Consider the following 26,717-nt stretch of genomic DNA (forward strand, 5'->3'; position numbering starts at 1 on the left):
ATAAATTGTAAATTTTTAATAAGGAATTCAATATCTATAAAAATAGATATATGAAATAGCAAAAAAAATTCAACAACTTTTATAGATATATATAGATATAAAATTATTTTAATCATATGTAGATAATATAATTTTAATAATAATCTTAAGCTCCGCCCTTGCCTGGGATGTTGGTCATGCAAAAGGTTACTGCCAAGATTACTTTTTTTTTTTGGATTTTCTTTTTAATTATTTTGTAGCAACATTTTGCGACATGTTTCTGGGGATATGTATGGCAGTTTCTTTTTTGACCAATTACTTTATTTTAACAAAAAAGGGCGTAAAATACTCGTAAATCAACCAAGCCATAATCAAAGGAAGCACCCAAATACAAACAACTAAATCATCATTAAAATTCACAAAAACAAGATAATTAATACATAAAACAAGAATTAAAAAGTCTCAAACACACTTCTCATTCCCCAATAATGTAGTACTAGTAGCTAGCTAGCTAGCTTCTTCCTTTCTCACTTCCCAACCATGTAGTACAATAGACCACTCGATCAATATCTCACACAGTTTTGCAGGGCAGTTTCTTTGATGGTTCAAAAGCAAAAGGTCCCACATTAAACAGCTTTACTTCTGGCTCTGATAATGTCATTGGAGATGGAGGTGCAGGGATCAACATGGCTCCACTTTGCCCATTGTGAAAATTCGTTGGAACACTGCATTCTGCTTTTGGTGATTTTGCTAAGAACACCTTGCACTTGTGGTAACCTGCTGTGGTCAACCATTTTGGTTGAATGAAGAAGAACCCATTCTTGTCTGTTGTGCCTAGACTTGTTAAGTGATACTTTGTGTTGTTACATGCCAACTTCACTACCGCTCCTGTAACACATATGAACATAGTCAAATTAAAAAAAAAAAAAGTTACAACATAATATATCATTGAAATTTTAACACAATATGATAAAGATCACAATAATTTTAAAATATTTAGTACTTTGAAACTAAGACACGTAAAATGAAACACGAGAGAGAATATGATGTAATAAAAAATTTCACCTTGGATTGGAGAAGCTCCTAAGAGGGTGTCAACTCCTCTATACTTGCAAGCTTTGCAGTAAACAACTCCTCTCACACCTACAAACTTTCTGACCGGAAGAGGAGACGGTGGTTTAACCGGTGGATGAGCTGGCGGAGACGGTGGTTTAACTGGTGAATGAGCTGGTGGTTTCACAGGAGGAGAAGGTGATTTGCTAGGTGAATGTGCTGGTGGAGATGCTAGTTTACTTGGAGAATGTGCTGGTGGAGATGAGTGGGAGGGATGAGAAGCAGGGGGTTGGGAGTGGTGCTTATGGTGGTGGTGGTGGCCACCTTTATGAGGCTTAGGGGCTTCAACAGGTGGGGAGCTAACAAGAGAATGAGGAGCTAATTCTGAAGCAACAATGCCAGCATCATTTTGGCCAAGAACAGTGAAGGAAGCAATTAGTAAAAATGCAAGAATAAACCCAAGGGACTTAGTTGGAACAAAATCCATTTTTTTTAGACAAATGGCGTTGTGAATTGAACTCTAAGTAGGTGTGGTGTGTAAGGGGAAAATGGATGAATTTATAGTGAGGGTTGAAGAGTCATATTTTGTACGGATTTAACTCCTCTTTGTTATTTATTCTCTCCATTTTTTCAAGTATATACTTGAATAGAAGTTATGTGTCAATATTTAAAATTAAAGGCGAAAATTTAAAATACAAATAAATTTTCGCCTTTAATTTTTAATTATGACACATAATTTCTATCCAAGTGTATAATTAGAATAATAGATGGAATAAATAATGGAGATAATACACTACCCCCTCTTTTACAATTTCTTTTTTAAATTAATTTTTTTATACATTCTATACATCTTTTTAAAATTTAAACATCTTCTTTTACATATTGCAACATCACACAAAGTCAAAACTACACTAACAAAAGGATGAAAAGACATATAATTTTATATTTTATAAGAAGAAAGAAAATAAAAAGGAGCATGAATTATGAATTAAGGGTCCATCTGATCGGATTATGACAAATAAAAGGGGTAAAATTCATAATGAAGAAAATAAAGATATTGTACAGGTGGCTAAATGCTTGACATGCAGAGGACAGGGATGGGGCATCTTAATTTTGCACATCTATCCATACCTTGTACAATTTTCCATATGTCATCTTACTCCTTTAAATGGTTATAAAAGGAGAAATAGTCGGATCACCAGATTCAAATTGGCTTTTCCAATTCCAGCAAATTATGTTTAAATGCTTCTAATTAATATAACATAATCTGCAAAAATAATTAATACTTTTTTAACTATGTTAAAATAAAAGCGTAAAAATATAATTTATTTTGAATTGGAGTAATAGTATACCTTTTTGTCTGGATATAAACAGAATTCCAGGAGTAACGGCTAAATTGGAGCAGCAGCTTGCCTCTTCAATTTATGGTTTACTTCTCGAGGAAACTCTCTTTTACATTTCAAATTGGCTAAGGTATATAGTTAAGTGAAGGATTAGTATTCCTAATTCCTCTTTAATCATATGTTAGCGATTTGAATTTTAAATATTTGAATCCTAATTAATTGAATCCTCAAATGATCCATATCGAATTACTTAGATCTTATGTTAAATATTTTAAAGTTGAAAATTGAAAAATTGGGTTTTTGAAATTTTATAATTTGAAACTTTTTAATATATCCACCTTTCAGGTGAAACAAATTTGCCCAAAATTATTATTTCAAAGATAATTTATGTTCGATATCAAACGAGTCCAAAGAATATACTGTATTACTTTGGCCCTCCAATTATTGAAAGCTGTGTAAATGCATTGATTGGAAATCAAAACCAAATTACCCGTTGGTACTAAACATTGGACAAGGGATAAATATTTTCCCTTTTCCATTTTTGCTACGTCACGTGACAACAACATTTCATCTTATAGGGTTTAGTTTTTTTTTAGATAATTTATTTTATTATGTATATGAAATAACTTATTTTATTACTATGATATAAATAGTGAGATAGGTTATTTCAAACATATAAACGAAATAATATAAAAAGCTTTTATTCCGTCGTTATTATTTTTAATCTCTCATATTAAATGACCCTTCAAAACATACTTTTTAACTTCAAAACTGAAAATACTCTATTTATTATCTTACCACATAAAATTGATAATGTGTATCAACGAAATATGAGAGTAAGTATACATGTATCACTTTTGATTAAATTGAAATCAATAGATAAATGTAGATTTCACAAATTTTCTCAGTAAAAAGGTAATTAAAAAAAAGATAACATTTTTTTCTCTGTTTATTGTGCTTGAGGCCTCAACTAAATATTATAAGAGTTTAGATTTGAGGAACTTTGACAAATAGCTATTATAATAAAATTTTTTAACTCATTATTATAATACACTTGGGTCACCTTATAATTTAATTATAAATAAGGATAAACATGTGTATAAAAGACATATATGATGCTATATTAATTAGTTTCATATAAATGTCGATTAAATTTCAATCCTAAACTTAAAGTACTCTGATTAGCACATTTTTACCTTTCTTTTTTTTTAAATTTTTTTTTTATATGAGACCTCTTTTTCCTATTCATTTAAGAAAGGATTTAGACATTTTTATATATAGCAACTCGTTTATCATAGTAATCTCATATTTAGACTACAAGATTGTAAAGATACTATGATAAATTCTACATATTTAATCTAACATGGTCACTAATATAATTTACTTCATTTTTTTCAAGAAACTTAGTACAATTTTTTGAATCAAAGCACAATATGATTTTTTTCAGGTTTCCAGTCTAAAGTTGCAAGACAGAAGGAAACCAAATTCATAAAATGAAAGTCAGGACAAGGCAATATTATAAACTTTTAATTTTTTTTTATTGAATTTGATTTGTAGCGCAAGTATCGTTCGTGTGAAACTAGAGAAAGGAAAAGATAAAAGCATTTTCCTTGAGAAACTCCATACTTTTATTTTCCTAGCTAAGTACTCCATTAATATTGAAGAGCTCAATTTTTACTTTCTGCATGGGAATTTGTTTGGGGCTTCGAATATAAAAGGCCCAACACCAAAGAAATCAAACATTGGGCCTGGGCCTGGGCCATGATTACCCGGTGGCAGGATAGGTTTCAATTGAGCACCAGATTTTCCATTGTTGAAATTTGTTGGCACATTGCAAATTGGTTTGGGTGATTTCACTAAGTATACTCTGCATTTGTGTACATCTGCTCTGGTTAAAGATATGGGTGTGATAGAGAAATCACCATTCTTGTCTGTCAATGCTGTTTGAACATGTGCCTTTCTTCCATTATTGTGACAAACTAGCTTCACTGAAGCTCCTGCAGTGAATATAAACAACAAAACCATTGTTAATTTTAAATGTAATAAGCTCATGAATCACAATAATTGCAAAAGATAATGAAATTAAGATACTAAGATATTTTTAAGCCAGTTTTTGATTTGTGAAGTGTTTTGACAAATAAATAATGAAGTATTTGACAAGATTAAAAATAACTGAATTAAAAAACTGTTTTTCTAAGCCAATTTAAACCCCTCTTTCGCGGTACATATACGTACAATTTTGGGGGGAGTCCAACTAGGGGCGTAGCTAGTCATTTTAACTACAGTTCGACTGAGTAAGTAAAAATGATTGTAATTCGAATCAAATAAATTAATAATCCTGGTCCCAATTTTCAATCCAGAATTATTTAAGTGTGACAAGTTTAGGTAGGGACAATTGGGCGTATTTAGTCAAATTTGATGAGTTAAGTTAAGACAATAATAGGATTAACATTCTATTCAGTCTAAATTTATTTGGATTAACACGGATCAAATAATAGATTATATAATATGTCAATCCAATTTTTATCAAGCCTAATTGTTCTATTTGTTCTTTTAAACTATTTTAGTATGGCTATATGTAACATATAAAATTGAAAAAAAGAAGAAAAAAACTTTTTCAGGTGGCATTGTGTTTGTGTTTGAGTAAAATGCAAATAGAATGAGAATATGGGTAATGAAGAGAAATAACCGTGGAGTGGGGAGGCTTTAAAGAGAGAAGGAAGGCCTCTGTTACTGCAAGATTTGCAATTCACACGGCCGACGACGATTAGAGGCTTTCCGGTGGGATGAATTGTTGGTGGTGGAAGCTTAACTGGTGGACTTAGAGTTGGTGGAAATGGTATAATAGGTGGTTGATTAATTGGTGGTGGATCATGAGAAACGGGTGGTGGCTCCTGATCAACGGGTGGCTCGATGTCTGGCGGTTCATCATAATCAGTTGGTGGTGGTGGCGATGACCTGATAGGTGGTTTACTAGTTGGTGGTGTTCTCCTTATTGGTACCTGAGTAGCTGGTGGTGATGGCTGCGGCGGTCTGTTTATTGGTGGCTGGGTAGGTGGTGATGGCTGCGGTTGTCTGCTTATTGGTGGCTGTGTAGCTGGTGGTGGTAGTTTTGGTGGCTGAGTAGCTGGTGGTGGTGCGCGTTGGATTGCTGGTGGCGGAGCAATTGGTGACGGTGGAGGTGTTTGTTTTTGTGATTGGGGTGGTGGTGGAGGTGCTGGTGGTGGTATTGTTGGTGGCGATGAAGGTGATTGAGCTGGTGGTGGTGGTGATGGCGGTGGAGGTGATTGAACTGGTGGTGGCGGTGGAGGTGATTGAACTGGTGGTGGTGACTTATTTGGTGGTGGTGGCGATGATTGTGATGGTGACTTAGTTGGTGTTGGTGGCGGTGGTGATTGAGTTGGTTGCGGTGGCGAGGGTGAAGGTGGTGATGGTGACTTAGTTGGTGTTGGTGGCGGTGGTGATTGAGTTGATGGTGGTGGTGAGGGTGAAGGTGGTGGTGGTGATTGAGTTGGTGGTGGTGGCGATTGAGCTGGCGGTGGTGGTGGTGACTTAGCTGGCGGTGACGGTGGTGGTGATGACTTAGCTGGTGGTGATGGTGATGGTGATGGTCGTTTAGCAGGTGTAGAAGGACTTTTCTTAGGAACGCGTCCAATCCCTAACCCTTTGGTTGAGATGATTTCACTGTCCTCATGATGATTGTCTAATGAAGAATTTTCAGCGACTTCACCAAAGCTGAGCTCTGAGAAAGAGGCAACTACTAATGCGAAAACTTGTATGAGCACCATGGCCTTTGATGACGTAAAAGCCATACTTCAATTTGTTACCTCAAAGCAACTCATGTAAAATGAAGTAAGGTGAGAATGAATTTATAGAAGCTTCATAAGTCATATATGCACGAATTTTGTCACAATAATAAATGAAAGGTGATACACATTCAAATAACTAATTTTTAATTAAAAATAAATTAGTACTTATTACTTCACCACAGCCCGTTAGTAATAATATATCTTAGATTATCAGTGTCTATATGCTACAAGGTTAAGTTATACATATATGCTGATATTGCTCTCTTAAAATTAGTTGTGTAAACCTAATGTTTTAATTAGTTTCCTCTAAAGTTTGTTTCAATGAGGAAAGAGTAAGAAGGACAAATATTTCTTATGCAGGAATCAGTTTGACGACAACGCAAGATTCAACAAGTAAGTAAGTAATTATGAAGTTACTTGCATTTTGCAATTACCTTAACATGTGCATAATTGTTTTCTTCTTTATATTTGCATCTATTAATTATTTGAGTTGTGGTAATTAATTAATTAAATTTGTTGTTCCCTTTATACTCTCTAACATTCTAGGACCTGCACTTTTACAGAAAGAACTCAATCACCATAACAAAAATTTGATTAAACATGGGGGCATGGACGTTATCTTTCACTGCCGGAATAAGCCATGTGATGAGAGTATTTCAGTTGGCTTACGAATCACCAAACATTTGACATGACATTGTTTTTCTTTTCTCATTTTGCTGGTTCTTTAAATAACACAGTAATTAATGTTCAATAGGTCATTTAGAAATATATTGTAAGTTATTTAAATTTTATATTATTGACTACCTATAAATATAAAATTTCAAATTCAATTAGATTAATGATATTCCTAAATCATAAATCTCAAATTTTTAAATCTGATATTTTTCATTATTTTTTTTCTTTTCTCGTAGCAAATAATGTTGTAATACAAAGTTATCCGATATGAAAAATAGATGCTCACATGCAATTCATTGCGGATCAATTAAGTCATTAGAAATTTTACTCCATTGTATACACTCATTCTTGAAGAAATGCAAATGCAGGGTAAAGCTGTGAATAAATCTTTTATTCGTAAATTTGACTCTATCTTCGAATCTCACACATAATAAAAGCTTAGCGCATCTGTCTATCTTTTTTTTTCAACTCTCCTTATCATGCAAGGTAAGAATTTTTTTGTATATGTTTCAAAATATAAAATCGCTGAAAAGGCTTCTGCTATTATATTACAAATTTTTGAATTAATCCCATGTCAAAAAATTTTGATATTGATTGTCGATTGATTAGAGATGGCAAATAGACGGATTTAAATTTGTTGAATGCCTTGAATTGGACCCGTTACAAACAGAAAGGACGGGGGTCTTAATAATTAATAGAATTATATTTCCATGGGTTAATTTTACCGATCAATTGTTCCAAATTCACTTAACAATACTTTATCATCTCCCAAATATGGACTATATATGGAGTATATCATCAATGTGTAGGAAATATTTGAACATATCGATTTCACGTAAAACAATTTCTTCTTTAACAACATCATCAACACTTTTAACTTTTCATATATAATTTTGATTTGTATATATGACTCATTTGATTTTTTTTATATATGTATTGTATATAAAGTTTTTTTCCCTTTAACTTTGTATAGAAATTAAAAGAAAAAAAATTATTTTCCGTAGCTCAAGGCCTTGATAATTTTTAAATTTTCTTCTATATACCTCCCCAAATAGTAATGGCATCCCATAAAATGGGACTGATAGAGAAATTAGTGTATTTTTACTTAGTTCAATAATGCTATTAGCGTTTGTTTTCTGTGAACAATGCTGTTATAATTTTCTATGCATAGCACATGGTATTTTGCTTGATGCTTCAAAAATAAAAGGTCCAACACCATATAAATCAGACATGGGTGGTTGTACCACTGCCGATGGCTTAGGAGGTACGACATGTTGCAATAGAGCACCTGTTTTTCCGCCATTGAAGTTTGTTGGTACATTACAAGTAGGATTTGGTGATTTCACTAAGTATACCTTGCACTTGCCGATATCTGCTCCCATTAGCGATTTGGGCGTAATTCGAAACTCACCATTCTTGTCTGTTACGGCTGATTGAACCATTGCATTCTTCCCGTTGTAACAAACTAGTCTCGCAGAAGCTCCTGCAAGAATAGGAGTATGGAAATTTAGTAAATTTCAAAAGAATAGTAGTATTTATTGCAATTATGTATCCAAACAGAACATGTGTAATTACATTGTGACAAACAAATAGTAAATTTCATATATTAAGGTATATGTGTGTGTAGTAATTATGGAGAAAAAAGTGTGTTAATTAGTACCTTGGATTGGGGTAGCGTTGAGGAGCTTGGGAACTCCATAGCTATTGCAGGGTTTACAGTAAACAACTCCATTCACCGTTAGAGTTGTGACGGCAGGAAGAGATGGTTCACGTGGAATAACAGGTGGTTTCGCCACTGGTGAAGATGGAACTGGGGCTATTATTACAGGTGGATGAGGAGATGGTGCCATTACTGGTGGATTAGCTATTGACGGAGGAGGAGCTGGTGGAGGCGATTTCTTAGAAGGTGGTGGCGGTGGTCGTGATGGAGATGGTGGCTTAACTGGTGGTGGAGTTGGTAGTCTTGCTGGTGGAGGTGCCTTTACTGGTGGTTCCTTTGCTGGTGGAGGTGGTGTTAGCTTAATAGGTTGTGATGGCTTACATTGGGAAGGTGAAGGTGGTGACTTATCAACTGATGGTGATGATTGTGCTGGTGGCGTCGTTGGGTTAATAGTAGATGAGACGATGGGTATTAGAGGAGCAATTAGAGGAGATTTATCATTAGGGGGGATTAAAAAAGGAGGAATAAAAATTGATGGGTCTGTTGACGGTGGTGGTGGTGGTGGTGACTGTTGACGCGGCGGTGGTGGTGATGGTGATGGTGGAGGTGGTGACTGTTGATGCGGTGGTGGTGTTGATGATGATGGAGGTGGTGATGGTGATGATGGCTCGTTGTCCCGAGGAGTTTGTTCATAATAATAATCGAAAGGTAATGGATAAAGAAATGGGGGGAATAATATATCACCCAAGTCAAAGCCTTTTACATGGGTGAATGAAGAGAGTAGTAGAACTAAAAGGTAATGTATTAGCACGCCTTTCCCTGCCATACTACTTAACTTAATTAATCATCTCATTTCAAGAATGTCAAATTGTGAATGATTTTATACAAACCTAGGACACAGAGAGAATTAGGTTCTCGAATTTATTTAATTGAAACATCATTAAGAAAATAAAAAAGAAATATTTAAAACCATATACAACTACAAAATTAATTAAGTCCTCTGGCTGAATATTAATACAGTTAATTACACATAGATATTTAATATAGAATAACTATACTTTGTGATGATTTTATGACTAAAATCGTTTTTTATCGTGAATATTGGAAATTTTATGATTTTGTTATGTACAATTTTTTTTATAACAGCTGATTTTTAATCCAAAATCTGAAATATTTTTTGCAGTTTACCTCTCTTTCTCGCACATAAAATATTTAGTAGCATAATATATAAATATATATCATTTGATTCATTTTTATTTCATATTTATATCCTTCAACTTGTAAATATATATCCTTCAATTTAGGGTGTGGCAAATAGATGTTTTGAACTTGTGTAAAGTTGAACATGTAACACATGAGTCATATGTGATATAATTCACGCAGTAAAATTTAACTTGCCATGTAGGATAACCCGTATGACGCGTGTGTCTATTTGTTTAAATTTATATAAGTTTAAATGTCTATTTACATAAACTCAATGGCATAAATGTGAAATGTTAAACGATATATTTATGTAAACTAGATTGTAAGCAGAATGACAATTCAAGTATTTTGCACTTGTCAGTAATACATTGTACTATGTGGTTCTTCTAAATTACACATTTCCTTCAATATCTTCGAGAAAGTTGTTATGAAGCGCTATAAAAAAAAAAGTACTTGTAATTAAAATTTGGAGTCTTTACACTAATTAATTTAGTTCGAAGAACCGTTTATCTTTGTTTTAATTTTATGTTAAAAAAAGTATATTACTAGAACTTATTATTTCTTTGATCTATTCCTTTAGTTAACAGTAAATAAACCATCAAACATTGGTCATGGCCATAAGCATATACAGAAGCCATGTCGTGAGAGTTTATCAGTTGGCTTAAAATTAAAATGATGGAACATTAGACATGGGATTGTTTTTCTTTTATGCTTTTGCTTTTTCTTAAAACGGACATACTAATTAATTTCTCTCTAATTTTAATCGACGTCACGTGTACTCTAGCTCGTTACTATTTCTTTCACAAGAATTTAAAGTTAGAGATGTTTCTTTTTATATAGATGCAAGTTTAAAAATGGGGATGAAAAATATAAGCATTGAAATGACTGCTATGGATAATTATGGATATTTACTTCATGCCTTTGGCATCCTTATTCAGTTTGTAGGGAAGGCCAAAACGACTATCAAAGTGCTAGTAATTCGTAGGGTTTTGGAACGAGCTTTATAATTGGCTGGGCAAGAGTTCATGTCTTATAGGAGTAATATACAAAAAATGTGGTTTAAATGTTATAAAAGAAGTTAACGGTATATTCAGCAAAACATATTGAAAAATTGATAAGTTCTTTTGAAGATATCAATATTTTATATATGTATTACTAGCTCATGATAATCTAGCAAAATTTTCTAGTTCACTAGCTACTTTATAGTTAAATTTATTGGGATTGAACTTTCCCAAGTTGAGTAGATTATAAAATGATGTAATGAAGTTGTTTACTTAAAAAAAAAAAGATTATTTCATTCTACATAAAAGAAAATAATACAAAGACAAGAAAATTAGTATAGTCATATGTTGTTGAAATTAACAAAAGATATCCTACTTTTTAATATTGTTATGCATGGAGGATCCAAAGGGCGTGAGGGTGTTCAAAGGATTTCGAATCTCTAGAAATATAAGACTACATATTAACTTAGTAATGTAGGTGATTTATAATTCATTTTGAACTTTCAAAGTTCAAATCCTACCAATTTCTGAATTTTATGCCCTCCGAAAAAATAATGATGAATAAATTAGACCAACATTAATAATAAAGTATAACAGCGAAAAAGAGAAGGTCCCTATCTTATGATATATTTTTGACCATGGAAGATTTATATTCATAATTTATAATAAACAGAAAAAAAATCCCTGCATGGACCCATAAATTATGTAATTTGCCTGTCAAATGTACTAAATTGGATACTTATTTTCGTCGTGTTAAACACGTTAAGTAAGAAATAAGAAACTATATATATATATATATATATATGTTAATTAAATTGAAACTGTAAAAATAACACAGATAAAGCCTTAACTGACACAAATTATATTTAGAGATTCAAATCTGGTACAAGCATTCACTTTCTCGTTAAATAACCCTTTTTTCGTAAGACTTAATTTAGGACATACAATTCAAAATTCACATCTAATTTTATTCTGAATGGTCAATATTTTTTTTCTAGTTACTTTCTCACAACATATCTGGCGGTGTCTGTCCCACAAGTGGTGTTTGAGGAGCTGGTAACGCTGGTGGAGGAGATGGCGGTGACGGTGAAGGACTAATGGGAGGACTTTCAGGAAAGAAAGGAAAATCCCATTTATAAAAATCACTTACCCAAGCTTCTACAAGACTCAGTTCTGAGAAAGAGCTAATAACGACCAACATTGAAAGTTATAAAATCACACTAGTGGAATTAATTACACACATACTTGTCAACTCAACTCAAATATTGTGCCTAAAAGAAGGCAGATGGGAATATATTTATAGGAGCATGAAAAAACAAAGGAAAGTACCTATTCCATATGCTTTAATTTAATTTAAGTGTCTTAATTTAAATAGACATGAAATTTATGAAATAAATAGAAATTTTTGAATTTTCTGACTTTAAAGAACTTAGAAAAATAAGTAACATGGGAATGACCGGAACTAAAAAGGGCAATAAATTTTTTCAAAATTTCCAAAAGGGTAACTCAATATATTATGATACAAAAAGGGCAATATTTTCTAACTTTTTCTAAGGTTGTTTAAAATAAGATCTTTGAAATAAGGCTTAAATCTACGTCATTACAAAAAATTACGTTTTTTTTAAATAATATCTTTTTTGTGTCGTATTTTTGTTGTTTCTTACCTATGTTTTTTTGTTATTTCTTAATATGATTAAAATTATACATCATATCAAGTAAATTATACTTCATACAAGGTAAAAGAAACACAATATTTTAATATTTATAGTAAACATGAACCATGCATATATGTTGGAGTTTGAAAACTTCATTTTTTTATTTTTGAAGTGTTTATTTTGATTTTTTTTAAAAAAGTACATGTAAAGATGATTAGTATTAAGTTTGAATGCTAAACCAGCATGGCCTACAACATGATAATATGTAAATAAATATTTATAATTTGATGAACAAAAATGACTACTAAATTTGTTAATGAACCATTGAAAGAATATTTGCTTGTCAAAAACTATTTGATAAGATGATCTATTTAGCTTAGGTAAGAATCGAATTACTATTGATTTGTTTCGTAGTCACACCCACTATACCGCTTTATATAAATATATAGGTAATTAAGAAGTAGGATATAATTGATGCTATAATTCCGTTTTTTTAGGTCTTATATTTGTTTATATGTTTTCTTATAGTAAATTTATCATTGATGTTATTTCGTCATGCATAAATATAAATACAAGATAGAAAAGAGATTAGTAGATTCAGAATCTAGAACCATATATTGTATTAGTACTTGATACTTTAACTTTATATCTATTTCTCAACATATTAGTACTAAATTTTTGGTATGGCAGGTAGTTCGTCACTATATTCGCAGCGACATGGTGGGAAGCATTGGAGGCTCATCACCTTGTGGCGGAAGCACTGGTGGATCCTCACCTTGTGGCGGCATCACTGGTGGCTCCTCACCTTGTGGCGGAAGCACTGGTGGTGGTGGAATCACTGGTGGCTCCTCACCTAGTGGCGGCATCACTGGTGGCTCCTCACCTAGTGGCGGAAGCACTGGTGGATCCTCACCTTGTGGCGGAATCACTGGTGACTCCTCACCTTGTGGCGGAAGCACTGGTGGCGATGGAATCACTGGTGGCTCCTCACCTAGTGGCGGAGGTACTGGTGGATCCTCACCTTGTGGCGGCATCACTGGTGGCTCCTCACCTGGTGGCGGAAGCACTGGTGGATCCTCACCTTTTGGCGGCATCACTGGTGGCTCCTCAACTGGTGGCGGAATCATTGGTGGATCCTCAACTGGTGGCGGAAGAACTGGAGGAGAAGGTGGTGGTTTCTTAGTCCGAGGAGTAGGGGGGCGATGTCGAGGCTGAACTGGTGGCGGAAGAACTGGCGGAGAAGGTGGTTGCCTCTTAGTCCGAGGAGTAGGGGGACAATGTAGAGGCTGAACTGGTGGCGGAAAAGGTGATGGCCTCTTAGGGCGAGGACTAGGGGGATGACGAGGTCGATGTCGCTGTCGTTGTCGTTGTGGAGTCGGAGGCTTAAATCTAGATCTTAAAGATTCAAGAAGAGCTAGATCATGAGATGAATATTCATCACTGAATTCATCTCCATTAGTGAGCTCTAAGAATGAGATAACTATTAAAACTGAAACTACAAATAGCCACTTCGTTGATGTGATACCCATAATACTTGTCGTTATAATTCTTTCAAATCTCTATGTTGAGTACGTAAAATAACGTTAAAAGGACCAAATTTATAGGATCATGCAAAAAGAACATTTATGAAATTGTAGTTGGGATAATGGGCTAAGCTATTAAATGAGTTTGCTCTAGTTAGATAAAATTTCATTTGCAGCATATATTATCTAATATTTTTAACCTTTATACTTACGTGTTCACACTATGTCACAAATAATTATTAGCTTAATTTCTATTATATATATATATTTTTAGTGATAATTAACACTTTTTATATATGTCCTTAAAGTGCTTAACGATATTGATACTGATGACACTTGACTAATGTCGGTAAAATTTTAACATTCTTTGTTAATATTTATATTTACTATCGCTAAAAAATATTTTTATTATAGTGTCACACGTTTTATTGCTTTATTGATCCAAAAGTGATAGATTTGTTGTATCAAGATTTAGGAGAAAAAATAAGTATATTTAAGTAGTAGCATTAGCCGTAGAAAAATTCATGGGTTCATTTCCTTTTCTTTTCTTTTTTTTAAAGGGAGAGAGGAATGTGATTTAATCCGGTTAAGGACGAAGGGCATCAACCAATCGAACAAGGCCACATTACTGTGCACTTTCTGTCCCAACTAATTGTTTATCTATTAATGAGATGTGAAATTTTATTAATAATTAGAATAGCTAATTTAATTTTTACTTAATTAAACCGATCAAGAAAATGTTTAAGTTCCACAAGCTTCCCTCAGTTTAGCATAATTTCCATTTTATGTGGGTAAAAGTTAATAAACCCTTTGCCACGTCACCAGAATTTATAAGTGGAGTTGAAATTTCCTTTTATTGAACTAGTCGTAGTACAAAATATTAGTTGGTAAGACTGCAGATAATTTTAATAAGAAGAAGTAATCTCTGCAATCACCAATGAAAAAAGTTAACCCATATGTATACTGTATTCTTCATAATTTATATGACAACGTGTAATTTAATACAAAATTTGATGAATAAAGACTTGAAAATTCACGATCTAAATTATTCCTATATTATTTGTGTAGCCCCTAAAATGTTCATCGTATGTTATGTTGGGGCCAAGGCTGATTGTGTTGGGAATAAATCCGTAACAGAAATAATATTTGCAGTAATAAAGGCAACAAATGCGGAACACAACAATACGGTTAATCAACGAGAATAAAAGAGAAATAATGACACCAAGATTTTACGTGGAAACCCTCCTAAATAAGGGAAAAACCACGACCCGAGAGGAGCAACGAATATCACTATAGTAAGGATTTTACACTTGTATGTCTGAGTAAAACTCCAAAGACCACTACACATTCAAAAGAAATAACACTCTTTTGATTTTTCCACCTCACTACAATACCGCTCACTCTCTATTTTTCCTCACAGATTATCTTCTTCTGTGATGCCTCACTCTTCTTTTCTCTCCTTTGTAATTCCTTTTTTTTTTTGGTGTATTTTGAAATGAGCAAGAGCTCTCTATTTATAGGAAAATCTACTCCTAATGATGTCACCAATGACATCACAAGAAACACAAGATTTCAACATTTTCACCTATGTAGAAATCTTGCTAAGATTTTAGTTGAAAAAAAGAAATGGTGAGCTTTGAATTTTGTTGCAACATTTGTTGACTTTAACAATAATCAACAAACAAAATTCAACCATTTTTGCTATGTTTATCTACAATGGGTATGGACTCCACAGTTTGGACGTTTTATAGGTGTTTGTTTTGGATGAAATTTATGTGAAAGGTCTATAACTTGTTAAGGTTCGTAATCACGTTGGAAACGTCCGGGTACGACTTCTAAAGGGCCCCACAAGAGGTCCCAAAAGAAGGACCCAAAATCAGTGTGCAGGCTCTCCCAGGCAGACCCTGGCGACGGAGCAGTCAACGACTAGTCATGGCTATGACGCCCCGTCAAAGGGTCCCGTCGTAGGGACTTAGCCAAGGGTGAAGGGAGGAACCTTGGGCAGCCACTGTAGCCAACGACGGAGGCCTGTGACGGCCCGTCGTGGCTGTGACGCCCCGTCACTATCGCGGGTGGACTGATCATCATCAATTCAACATAAATTCATGTAAATAACAGCATATACAATCACCTCAACGTAATAGAATCATAATTCAATCGACAACAAATCAAGATCATAAGGCCCATGCAAGGCTAAATCGTTTTGGTGATAGAGCATGAGTTCATCATGCAATTGGATTGAAAATCACTTCCAAATCAGTAGATAATCATCAATACATTCATATTATGCCTTTAAAATCAGTTTAGGAAAGAACCCATGGAAGATTGAAGAAGAAAGTGTTTGATCATATTTTTCTCTGTTGAAAATCTTTGAGAATGGCTCTCTAGATGAAAAGATAACTAGAGATGAAGATCACCATACCTTTGTCTAGTTGAAAACCTCTTAAATTTGATGATTCATCCATGGAAAATCTAGCTTGAATCTATTCTTGAGCTTCACCAACAATGGTGGTTTCTAGAGAGAGTATTTTTGAAGGAAAAGGCTTAAAACATGTATTACACATTTATATTTTATCGGGGTCCTAGTGGTGTAAATGCATCCTAAATGTTGACATGACACACATAGTGTGCAAAGTTGGAAAAAAAAAACTGATAAAAAGATTAAAATATTTTAGCTTTTTTACATATAATTTTCCACCTCCCTCCTCTCTCTCATCACTAAAAAAATCACTCCACATGTACATGTTTTTCATCACCATTGTTGAACCACCACTAGTCCACTATCATAGCAGCTCTCTTCACCCATTTTTTAATATTTTCTCATTATTTGTTCACAATTTGTAAGACTGTAAATCACCATCGAAATCACCAAGTAAGCATTAAGATTATTACTCATATAGTAAATAAAATTAAATCGTCTTTAATCTTTTTACTCTAATAAAATTCACCAACCTGCAATGTTATCTCTAATCTCTATTATTGTTCGATGAAGAATTTAAACTACACCCAATAATGATTTTAGGAACTTGAGCAACAACCACCAATAAATTATGTGAGAAGAAATCGCCTTGATTGTATAGTTGGAAGAGATGGTCTTGATCCTTCAATGGAGTAGAATTCATCAATGAAATCCTTAGGTGATAAATTCATTAATGAAAAAGACTCAAAAATCGAAATAAGTTGCTCAACATTGTTAAATTCTAGCTTCAATAGAGAGCATCAAAATTTTGCCGGTGTTCATAACTCCGGTGAAGCTCGAAGAAGATGATGGCAATCAAGAATGTATCCTCAAATCTGAAAAATCAATTTGTCAATATCAAAATAAAAGAGAAATGGAAAGGGAAAGTGAAAGAGGGAAATATAGATGAAAAATTGCAAAATAAATGAGTCTTTTTTTAAAAAATCCCAATATTACATGGCAGACACGTGCAGTTCACCTCTTGTATAAATCTGGGTGTGAGTTTTTAAGGGTATATATATTATACTTTTAAAATGTTCTAGGGGTAATAGGACTCTCAAAAAGAATAAGTGTGTTGTTGAGAATTGAGTATATTATATTAGAGAAATTTTAGATAATTTTTTCTTTCGTATTTGATTGAAAAGTATGACAAAACTTTATGTAATTTATTGAAATGATAGGAATTTTTAAGATAATAAGTTTTTTTTAAAAAAAACGCATAATTGTGTAATGTTTCCTATACACACTTTAACATTTCGAAATATTAATAAGGGTCTATGGTCATTAAGACACTCAATATAACAAATGTCACATTAGGAAAAACAAAATAGAATAGGAACAAAACATTTCAGAAAATCTCGCATGACAAATATCTCTTTTTTCCCGAACCCCAAAACCACCCATAAATCTCAATCCAAATAAAAATGGTCGTGCCAAGAAATTTATGTTGTGCTTTTGAAACAATGACTAAGTCTTGTGGTGATCATATATTATAAAATTTACTATGTAGATCAATTCGAGATAGAGATCGATGTTTTTGATAAAACGAGAATGAATTGGAAATTCGATGACATTCCGCTGGCCAGCAAAGTTGAGAGGTTTGAAGTTTTACATAATAATGTCATTGTTATCAACAAACATCTAGCACACGATAACATCGCAGTAATTATAAATTTAACTCCTATAAGTCTCCAAACAGTTGCAAATTCAAATCCAATAAGTCACCATATTTTAATAATTCTTTGCTTGTTTTTTACAGGATAGAGCTAACAATAAAGCCCATATGCATGAGCCGTTCAAGGAACGGCTCCGGCAAGGATACTCGGCCTGCCAATTTCCTCATCTCATGTTGTCTGTCACATCACAAAAATGAGATAATTATTATTAGATATCCCTCATGCAACCATCTAAATTAATTATACTCTGGACTCAATAAAAATTTGTTACGACTAAAATTTAAAATATTTTGATAATATTTTTTTAAAAATTTTAATTGACAATATAACAATTTCGATAAATTTTCAAAAACAAGGATAGACATATATAAAATTGTTCTCCGTCACATAAGATTACAAGTGTTTATAGCTGAGATAAGTTACAGATTTTAATTTTGAAAACTTTGTTCAGTTTATTTAGTTGTTCCAAAAGCTACTAAGTTATTCTAGATATAGTAAAAATATTTTAAAATAAAATTAATTTAATACCATTTTTATTTATATAATACCTCATATTAACTTTTAATATAGCAGCTATAAATAATTAATATCACAAAGACATTTAAAATTTTAATTAAGATAATTTCTTTTTAAATGTAATTATGGGAAACTCTCACATATAACCATTTAAAAATAATTAATTACTCTCCATAGCTATAGTTTGATAATTACAATTTGTAGCTACATGTTATATGGAGGAGAGAGGCGAGCGAGACTTGAAGAGAGAGGAGAGAAGCGAGAGAGGGGAAAAAGAATGGAAGAAAGATTAATTGAAATAATGTATATTGATTAGATAATTGTATATTATACATATGTAATTGTATATATGGCAAGAGAGATTGAGAGAGGGAGGAGAGAGGCGAGCGAGACGGGAGAGAGAGGAGAGAGGCGAGCGAGATCAAGAGAGGGAGGATAGAGCGAGCAAGAGAGGGCAGAGAGTGGAAGAGAGGTGAATTGTATATGTATATAATTGTATATAACTGTATATTATACATATACATTTGTATAAATAGCAAGCGAGTTTGGGAGAGAGAGGAGAGAGACGAGCGATATTGAGAGAGGGAGGAGAGAGGCGAGCGAGAGAGGGCATAGAGTGGTAGAGGTGAATTGTATATGTATATAGGCTAAAAAATTGTATATTATACATATTTATTTAATTTGTATATCCTGGCGAATTATACATATACAAACATGACTAATTATACAATCTCGAAGTCAGTCCACGTAATTAATGTATAATACTAGTCGCGAGTGATAATTATAGCAAACTATAACTATAATGAGTAATTAAATAGTATAAATTTGCTTATCCGCATAATTTTTCCTTTAATTATTTGTTAATGGAATTATTTTGAGTTTGAAATATCTAAAAAGGCATTCAAATATAAGAGAATCTTCAACTTTAAAAATATGATTATTTTAAATTGAGGTGAATTACAAAAAATTTAAGAATTAGAAAGTAATTGTAAATTTGATAATTACCTACGCCTTTCAATCATAATTACTTCAATCGTATTTCCATAAATAGTGAAATCCTAAAATTATGTTCTTAATGATTGATAAAAGATAAAAATAAAATTGAATTAGAATCTATTCCATTAACTCATATCTCGATGTTATCCATAAATTCACACACATATATAGCTTATGTAAGCCATCGACTTGCCAGAACTCATGTCATAATTCATAAAAGGCTAGGTGGCATAGGAGTTGGCCCCAAACACGCAAGTTCAAGGAGCTTCGAAAAATTTTCAAAATGTCAATATTTTAATATTTAATAAAATTCAGTGTCAATATTTTCAATATTTAGTAAAAAGAAAAAATTAACATCTTACACATATTTAAGAGAATAAATATCAAATTGTAATCATACTCTTTAAAAGTAAATTATTTATAGCATATTATTATCATCTTATAGCACAACAATTAATAATATATTAATTAAAAAAATATTTAAAAATAAACTATTTATAGCATATTATTATCAAGTTATATCATATTAACTAATAATATATTTTAAAAAAATTATTTTATTATTTAACTAATAATTATTATGTTTAAATAATCAGTTTCGTTTATTCACTTACCTTTTATCAACAAAACCTTTTAAATTATTACTGATTAACCAATTAACTTTTAAAGTTTTTAATATAAATAATAAATTATTAAATATTAATCCTTTATCTTTTAATGTTTTTAATATAAGTAATAAATTATTATTTATTAAATTTTAATTAAACTTCATATTATATAGTTACCTTTTAAAAAACAAAATCTAAAAATTAGGGATTTGATTTTTAATTAATTTCATATTATATGGTTACCCAATAACTATCCACCCCCATATCGATTTCTTTTATCTTCCTCTAATACACTCAACATCTCCCCTATTTACATGCTTTTCTTTCTACCATATTACTTTTGCACGCCTTTTTTCACGTTTCTCTCTCTATTAATCAATCAAAGGCATCACATGTTTCTCTCTCTATTAATTAATTAAAGATAGAAACTCTTTCAAGCTTTAAACTTATTTCCCAAAATTAGATTAAGCTTAAAATCCTTATTCAACTATATCTCTATCAATCTTCCACAAAATTAGGTTTTTTATTTTTTGACAATCAAATTCACAATATTGCATGATTTTCGAAAAAGATCGTGTTATATAGATCATCAAACAGGTTTATTTCTGAAAGTTTTTATTTTTCTTTGATTCTTTTGTCAAGTTATTTAATTTTTATATGTTGTTGCTTGATTTTAGGAGAAATTTACGTTGTATAGATAATGTAGGTTTCTTCAAGTTTTATATTTGTTTATGTTAAATTCTTTAATATTTATTTATCTATAAATTTTTACGATCTGGGTTGTTGAATATAATATATAAACCAAATACCCTAAGGAGATTCACAAGAGGTACAAACTATACTGATAACTTCATGGTTGAAATACCATCTTTTGATCTATGTATAAAGCTATACAGCTGCAATGGAATTAGAGAAGAAGTCGAATGATGAACTAGTAAGGTCTAGTCCTTCTAAAAGGAAAGTATTGTCAACGGTGAAAGCAATCAGAAAAAAATGTTACAAGAGGAGGAAGTAAAATTTTTTGTCCTGAACATGATTGGAGAACCGGTTGTTAATGAAGAACAAGACGAAGTGAGTGAAGAATCACATAGTTCATCAATTTCTTCTTCTTCTTCTCTTCTTGGTGTGTGAAACCAAGAGATGATTTTGACTTGTCATAAAAATCCAGCAGTAGAGATCTTGTAACACTCATGTCTGCATGTTGTATAAAATATATTTAACTATATATATCATAATAGATTAACTGTTGTATTTAATGGTAGTATGCTTAAATGAATATTTGCACTTTATTAAATGTGTATGATTTTTGTAAAATTTTCGATTGTAATATGCAAAAATATATGAACATTGTATGAAAAATGTATAAATATTGTATAAATTATGAATGTCATATTGAATTTTGATATATGTAACAGAAATAAATGGTATATATATGAACATTGTATACTATATGAACATTTTATAAATGGCCGTAAAGTTCAATGTATATATATAATGTATAAACAATGTATGAATTATGAATCTCATATTGACTTGGATATATGTAACATAAACAAATGCATATATGAACATTGTATGAATATTGTATGAATACTATATGAACATTTTATGAATGGCAGTATAGTTCAATATATATTTATAATGTATAAACATTGTATGAATTATGAATATCATATTGAACTTTGACATATGTAACAGAAACAAATGATATATATATGACAATTTTTTACGAAATCAAACTTTATAAATGTCAATGATAACAACTGCACTCAATAAAACAAAACGTGTTTCTAACATTCAAAACAACACAATAACAAATGTAACATTACGAAATCATTGTTTTTGCACATGATAATTTGAACATGTCTTTTGATTGTGTCCAACTTGACGGCATCTACTGCAAGTCATTGTTGTCCTTTTGAATTTCACGTCAGCAAACCCCTTCTATCTTTCAAGTTTTGGTATACCCGCTGTACAAAATTAATACAAAACATATATTCTAATTTCATTAGAAACATATACTGTAATTTTGAAAAAAAAAATAAATAGACTTTCATACACTAACTAGAGATAATTAAGGCAATGATGATAATTTGAAAATGTTTAATATCCCTAAAAATGTGTTAATCATATATTTAACTTTAATTAAACTCCCTAAAAAGTGCAACTATTCGTATTAAAAAACGTGCTACCTGCATTAAATGTAGCAATTAATAAAGAAACAAAAGTAATGATAATAATTTATCTATCTATAATTTAACTCAATAAAAAGTTAAATTCTTAAAATTCTCAGGCGTGCAACATTGAATAAATGCAGTAATTATAATTGACAAAAGCCACTTAATTTATATTGTTATAAATTCTTAATCATTAAAATTAATTACTCATTATCACTTTATTTACTTAATTTTTAATAACAATTCTTTTTAATAAATTATAGTTAACAATAAAATTACTAATAAAATGCTATAGAGTGAGATATTAAATGCTACAAAATGAAATTGAAACTCTAATGTCATAACTTGATAATAATACTACATATAATGCTATATATAAAATTTACTCTAGTAAAAATATCAAAAAAGAAATAATTGTTAAAAACAGAATGGAGAAATTAAGGGGAGAGAAAAATATTTAAAAGAAGCAATTACATAAAAGTCTTATCAGTTACAAAAATTCAAAAACAAAAAACTAATTGGCAATATATCAAAATACAACTTCCATCTCTTTCTTCTTCTTTCACCATGTTCTAAAAAACACGTTTATCACCATTGTTCTAAAAATTCAATATTTAATTTTCTTAATTTTTTTTTTGTTTGTAAACACGTTTATTTACCATACATTATCATATTTGAAGCAGTTTATTCTATTAAGGCATCATTTTGACGTTATGAAATTATAATTTATCTTTAAAAATGTCTAAATTTTATGAAGTTATTTGGCTATCATGGTAAGGTTATGAAGTTTATGTATCTCCTTTAAGAAATTTTCCAGTATTCAGAATACAATACTCATGTATATTCATGGTATATGTATTCATCCATCTTACATATGTATTTTGTTTTGCTTATTTTCAATATCACTTTGTATACCAAATAATTTGTATTTAGATTTAATTTTGTATTCATCCTAATGTATACCATAAATTTTGTATTTAGATTTGATTTTGTATTCATCCTTATGTATACCATAAAGTTTGTATTTAGATTTGATTTCGTATTCATCCTAATGTATGCCATAAAGTTTTGTATTTATATTTTGACTTTGTATTCATTCTCAACTATAATACAGTTTATTTATGTATTCATTATATGTGTATTCATCCTAATTGCATCTGTAAAATATTTTTTTATTTCATTTTGCTCATTATATGTTTATACCAACTAGTTTATCTTTGATTTCGTATTCATTCACAATTTTAAATAATCAAGCTACAAATTTGTATTTGGATTATCACTTTGTAAAAACAAATTTGACTACAAACTACAGAACATTTAAAATACTTTCAAATACTTTTGTGAAACAACTCAATACCTAAATGCTAATGTAGATTCTACTAAATCTGAAATATAAAAACAAATCACAAAAAAGATCGAAAAAAATTATTTAAAATACTACAAATCCGAAATACATAAATATTTGATAAGTATGTTAACAAACTCACATAAAAATTAAAAAAAATGACAGAAAATCTTCAATACATACAATACAAAAATTCAACATAATTTGTGATTTTGAAAACAAAATCTCACAAAATAAATGATGACTTCAAAAATACCTTTATCAATTGAGAGATTTCTTGATTAATTGATATATCTGAACAAATTGTTATAAACTTGAATAATTAGTTCTTCTTCAACAATGAGAAAGAATAATGGTGAAATTTTGATGAAAGAAAAAAGAAGAATAGAAAAGTGAATGATAGGGATAGTGAAAATTGAAAAGTTGATGGAAGAGAAAAAAATTTTAAAAAGTGAAAGATGAAAAATAAATTTAATGGTATTAAAGCATAGGAAGAAGTGAAAATGGGTAATAGATGTAGAATTTGATTCAATGTTGGACTGTTTTGAGAAATAAATTTGGATACAAATTACTTTCTAAAGTATTGATATTTTGACATTTTCAATAATTATTTTAAAGTGTAGATAATTTTACTAATTAAGTTAGGGATTATGACTAGTTTGCTAATTTATCCCCAAATTTTATTGACATCCCTTTTTTTTTGTTTCTCATCATGTGTAAATTGTGCTTCCAACAAGATTTTTTCGATACTATTAAATAAGGATTTTAATTATTTCATCACAATTCATAATGGTAATTATATAACTTAAAATGAGATTACAAATTAAAATTCTAGCTTGGCTGTTAGATATGCATAAAACCCTATAAATTTTTTAATCAAAAGCCATTTTAGAAATACTTTTTGGATTATCAAGGAAATAATTGGTGATGAAAATTATTTATAGAGTCAGAAGTTTCATTTGATTTCACCAATTTCTTTTCACCCTTTGTTTCTCAATGTACAATTTATTTGGTAAAAATATTACTCTTAAAGAATAAATGTTCAAAACTTTTAACAAGTGATAAAACACACAAATGTTACTGGTGAAGTCAACATTTGTCGAGATATTTGTATGAGTTATTATGGAATTTATTTAAGAAATACAAGAAGAATTTGTAAAAGTTTAATTAATTAACCAGTTGAAAATTTTGAAAATTTAAGGGGTAAGATGCCATGGCGCAAATCATCTTTTGCACCAAAAGGTTATTTTTTATTTCGTACGAGACTTAACTTTTTGTTATACATTTTGTAATCTATGAGATATTATTAAATAAAAGTAGAAATTTTTGTATATACTTTCAACCAATTATTTATTATTTAAAGCGTTGAAGGAAAAACTTTAAAATTGCTAATTTAACGGTCAAAAATTAATTATCCGCCCAAAAAAGGGACATTTGTACGATAGACCCAGATAATCTAGTGTTAGTTTTTAGTAGCATTGAATTCATTAAGAAGATGAATGAATTGTTTGAATTGGAGATTGAGATTAATTTTAAGGCTCTTGTTATATAATTAATCTGAGTTAAAAGAGATTGATAAGATGATGTATTGGCTTAGGGATGATTGTCAAACCCAATAGAGCCTCAAGTTGTACATGAAGCTGAGGACATATCCATATTTATGGATATAATAAAAATCAGTTGGCTACTAATTAGCAAGTAGGATATATATAATTGGTGATATAACTCCGCTTGTAGGTGCGATTATTCTTATATTTGTTGATATGTTTTCTTATAGGAGTATAATGTTATTTCGTTATAAATCCAAGACAGAAAAGAGACTAGTATATCCAAAATCTAGGAACCATTATATTTATATAATGCATTATATTAATACTGGATACTTAAACTTTATATTAAATTTTCAACATATTAGTAGTATTTTTTTGGTATATATGAGCATATCTCAAGGCTGATCATCAACTAGTGATGGTAATGGAGACGGCGCGTCACAGCGACATGGTGGCTCATCACCTGTTGGCGGAGGCATTGGTTGGCCCTCACCTGACGGTGGAAACACTGGTGGCTCCTCAACTGGTGGTGGCTCCTCAACTGGCGGAGTAGGTGGCTGATGATGATGTCCATGTCGATGCCCATGATGATGTCCATGTCCATGTCCATGACGATGTCCAATCCTAAATCTTAAAGATTCACGAAGGATTTGATCCTCACTGAGTTGATGTCCATTAGTGATCTCTAAGAATAAGCTAACTACTAAAACCGAAACTACAAATACAAACTTTGCTGATATGATAGCCATAATACTTGTTATAATTCTTTCAAAATTGTATGTTGAGTACGTAAAATAACGTTAAAAGGGACCATATTTATAGAGCCATGCAAAAAGAACATTTATGAAATTTTAGTAGGGACAATGGGCTCAACTATTAAATGAGTTTGCCCTAACTAAATAGAATTTCATTTACATGATTATCAAATATTTTTAGCCTTCATTAGTAAATATTCCATTAAGATATTTATTAGTACTATAACAACAAACATTGTCTTTAAAAACCTGTGTGTTCGCACGTTCTTCTAAATATTTGTTAATCCACAGTGAGAATTGTTTTATCAAGATTTAGGGGTCAAAAATAAATATCTTTTTAAGTAGTAGTATTAGTTGAAGAAAAATTCATTGGTTCACTTTCTTTTACTTTTCTTATTTATTTTTAGGGGGGAAATGAATGGGATTTAATCGAACAATTCTAAAATCCCTATTCACTTTCTGTTCAAGCTAATTGCATTTCTATTACTGAGATGTGAAATTTTATCAATAATTAGAAAAATGAATATTGTTTATACTTAATTAAACTGATCAAGAAAATGTTCAAGTTCTACAAGCTTCCCTTAATTTAGCATAATTTCCAAATTATGCGGTAAAAGTTAATAAACTCGTGGAATTGAAATTTCTTTTTATTGAAACTAGTCATAGTACAAAATATAAGTTGGTAAGACTGTAAATAGTTCTAGTAAGGAGATGTGATATCTGCCATCACCAGTA

General features: G+C 31.0%; 4 protein-coding genes across 4 annotated transcripts; all 4 read right to left on the reverse strand.

Moving 5' to 3' along the window:
- Positions 1-367: 367 nt before the first annotated feature.
- LOC107008682 (non-classical arabinogalactan protein 31) lies at positions 368-1,584 on the reverse strand. The gene is made up of 2 exons (XM_015207817.2): positions 1,045-1,584; positions 368-867 (listed from the first exon to the last, which is right to left on the reverse strand). Exons 1-2 carry the CDS (start codon positions 1,517-1,519, stop codon positions 551-553), a joined length of 792 nt encoding a protein of 263 aa, XP_015063303.1. The 5' UTR covers positions 1,520-1,584; the 3' UTR covers positions 368-550.
- Positions 1,585-3,889: 2,305 nt separating this feature from the next.
- On the reverse strand, positions 3,890-9,375 carry LOC107010495 (formin-like protein 20). The gene is made up of 4 exons (XM_015209781.2): positions 8,520-9,375; positions 8,012-8,342; positions 5,065-6,188; positions 3,890-4,372 (listed from the first exon to the last, which is right to left on the reverse strand). Exons 1-4 carry the CDS (start codon positions 9,343-9,345, stop codon positions 4,050-4,052), a joined length of 2,604 nt encoding a protein of 867 aa, XP_015065267.2. The 5' UTR covers positions 9,346-9,375; the 3' UTR covers positions 3,890-4,049.
- A 3,591-nt stretch (positions 9,376-12,966) lies between these two features.
- On the reverse strand, positions 12,967-13,994 carry LOC107010555 (repetitive proline-rich cell wall protein 2-like). Its single transcript, XM_015209843.2, has one exon. It carries the CDS (start codon positions 13,905-13,907, stop codon positions 13,080-13,082), a length of 828 nt encoding a protein of 275 aa, XP_015065329.1. The 5' UTR covers positions 13,908-13,994; the 3' UTR covers positions 12,967-13,079.
- Positions 13,995-25,613: 11,619 nt separating this feature from the next.
- Positions 25,614-25,976, reverse strand: LOC107010882 (forkhead box protein B2-like). The gene has a single exon (XM_015210146.1). It carries the CDS (start codon positions 25,974-25,976, stop codon positions 25,623-25,625), a length of 354 nt encoding a protein of 117 aa, XP_015065632.1. The 3' UTR covers positions 25,614-25,622.
- Between the last annotated feature and the right edge of the window lie 741 nt (positions 25,977-26,717).

This window comes from Solanum pennellii, chromosome 2, assembly GCF_001406875.1.
Source record: "Solanum pennellii chromosome 2, SPENNV200".
Lineage (NCBI taxonomy): Eukaryota > Viridiplantae > Streptophyta > Magnoliopsida > Solanales > Solanaceae > Solanum > Solanum pennellii.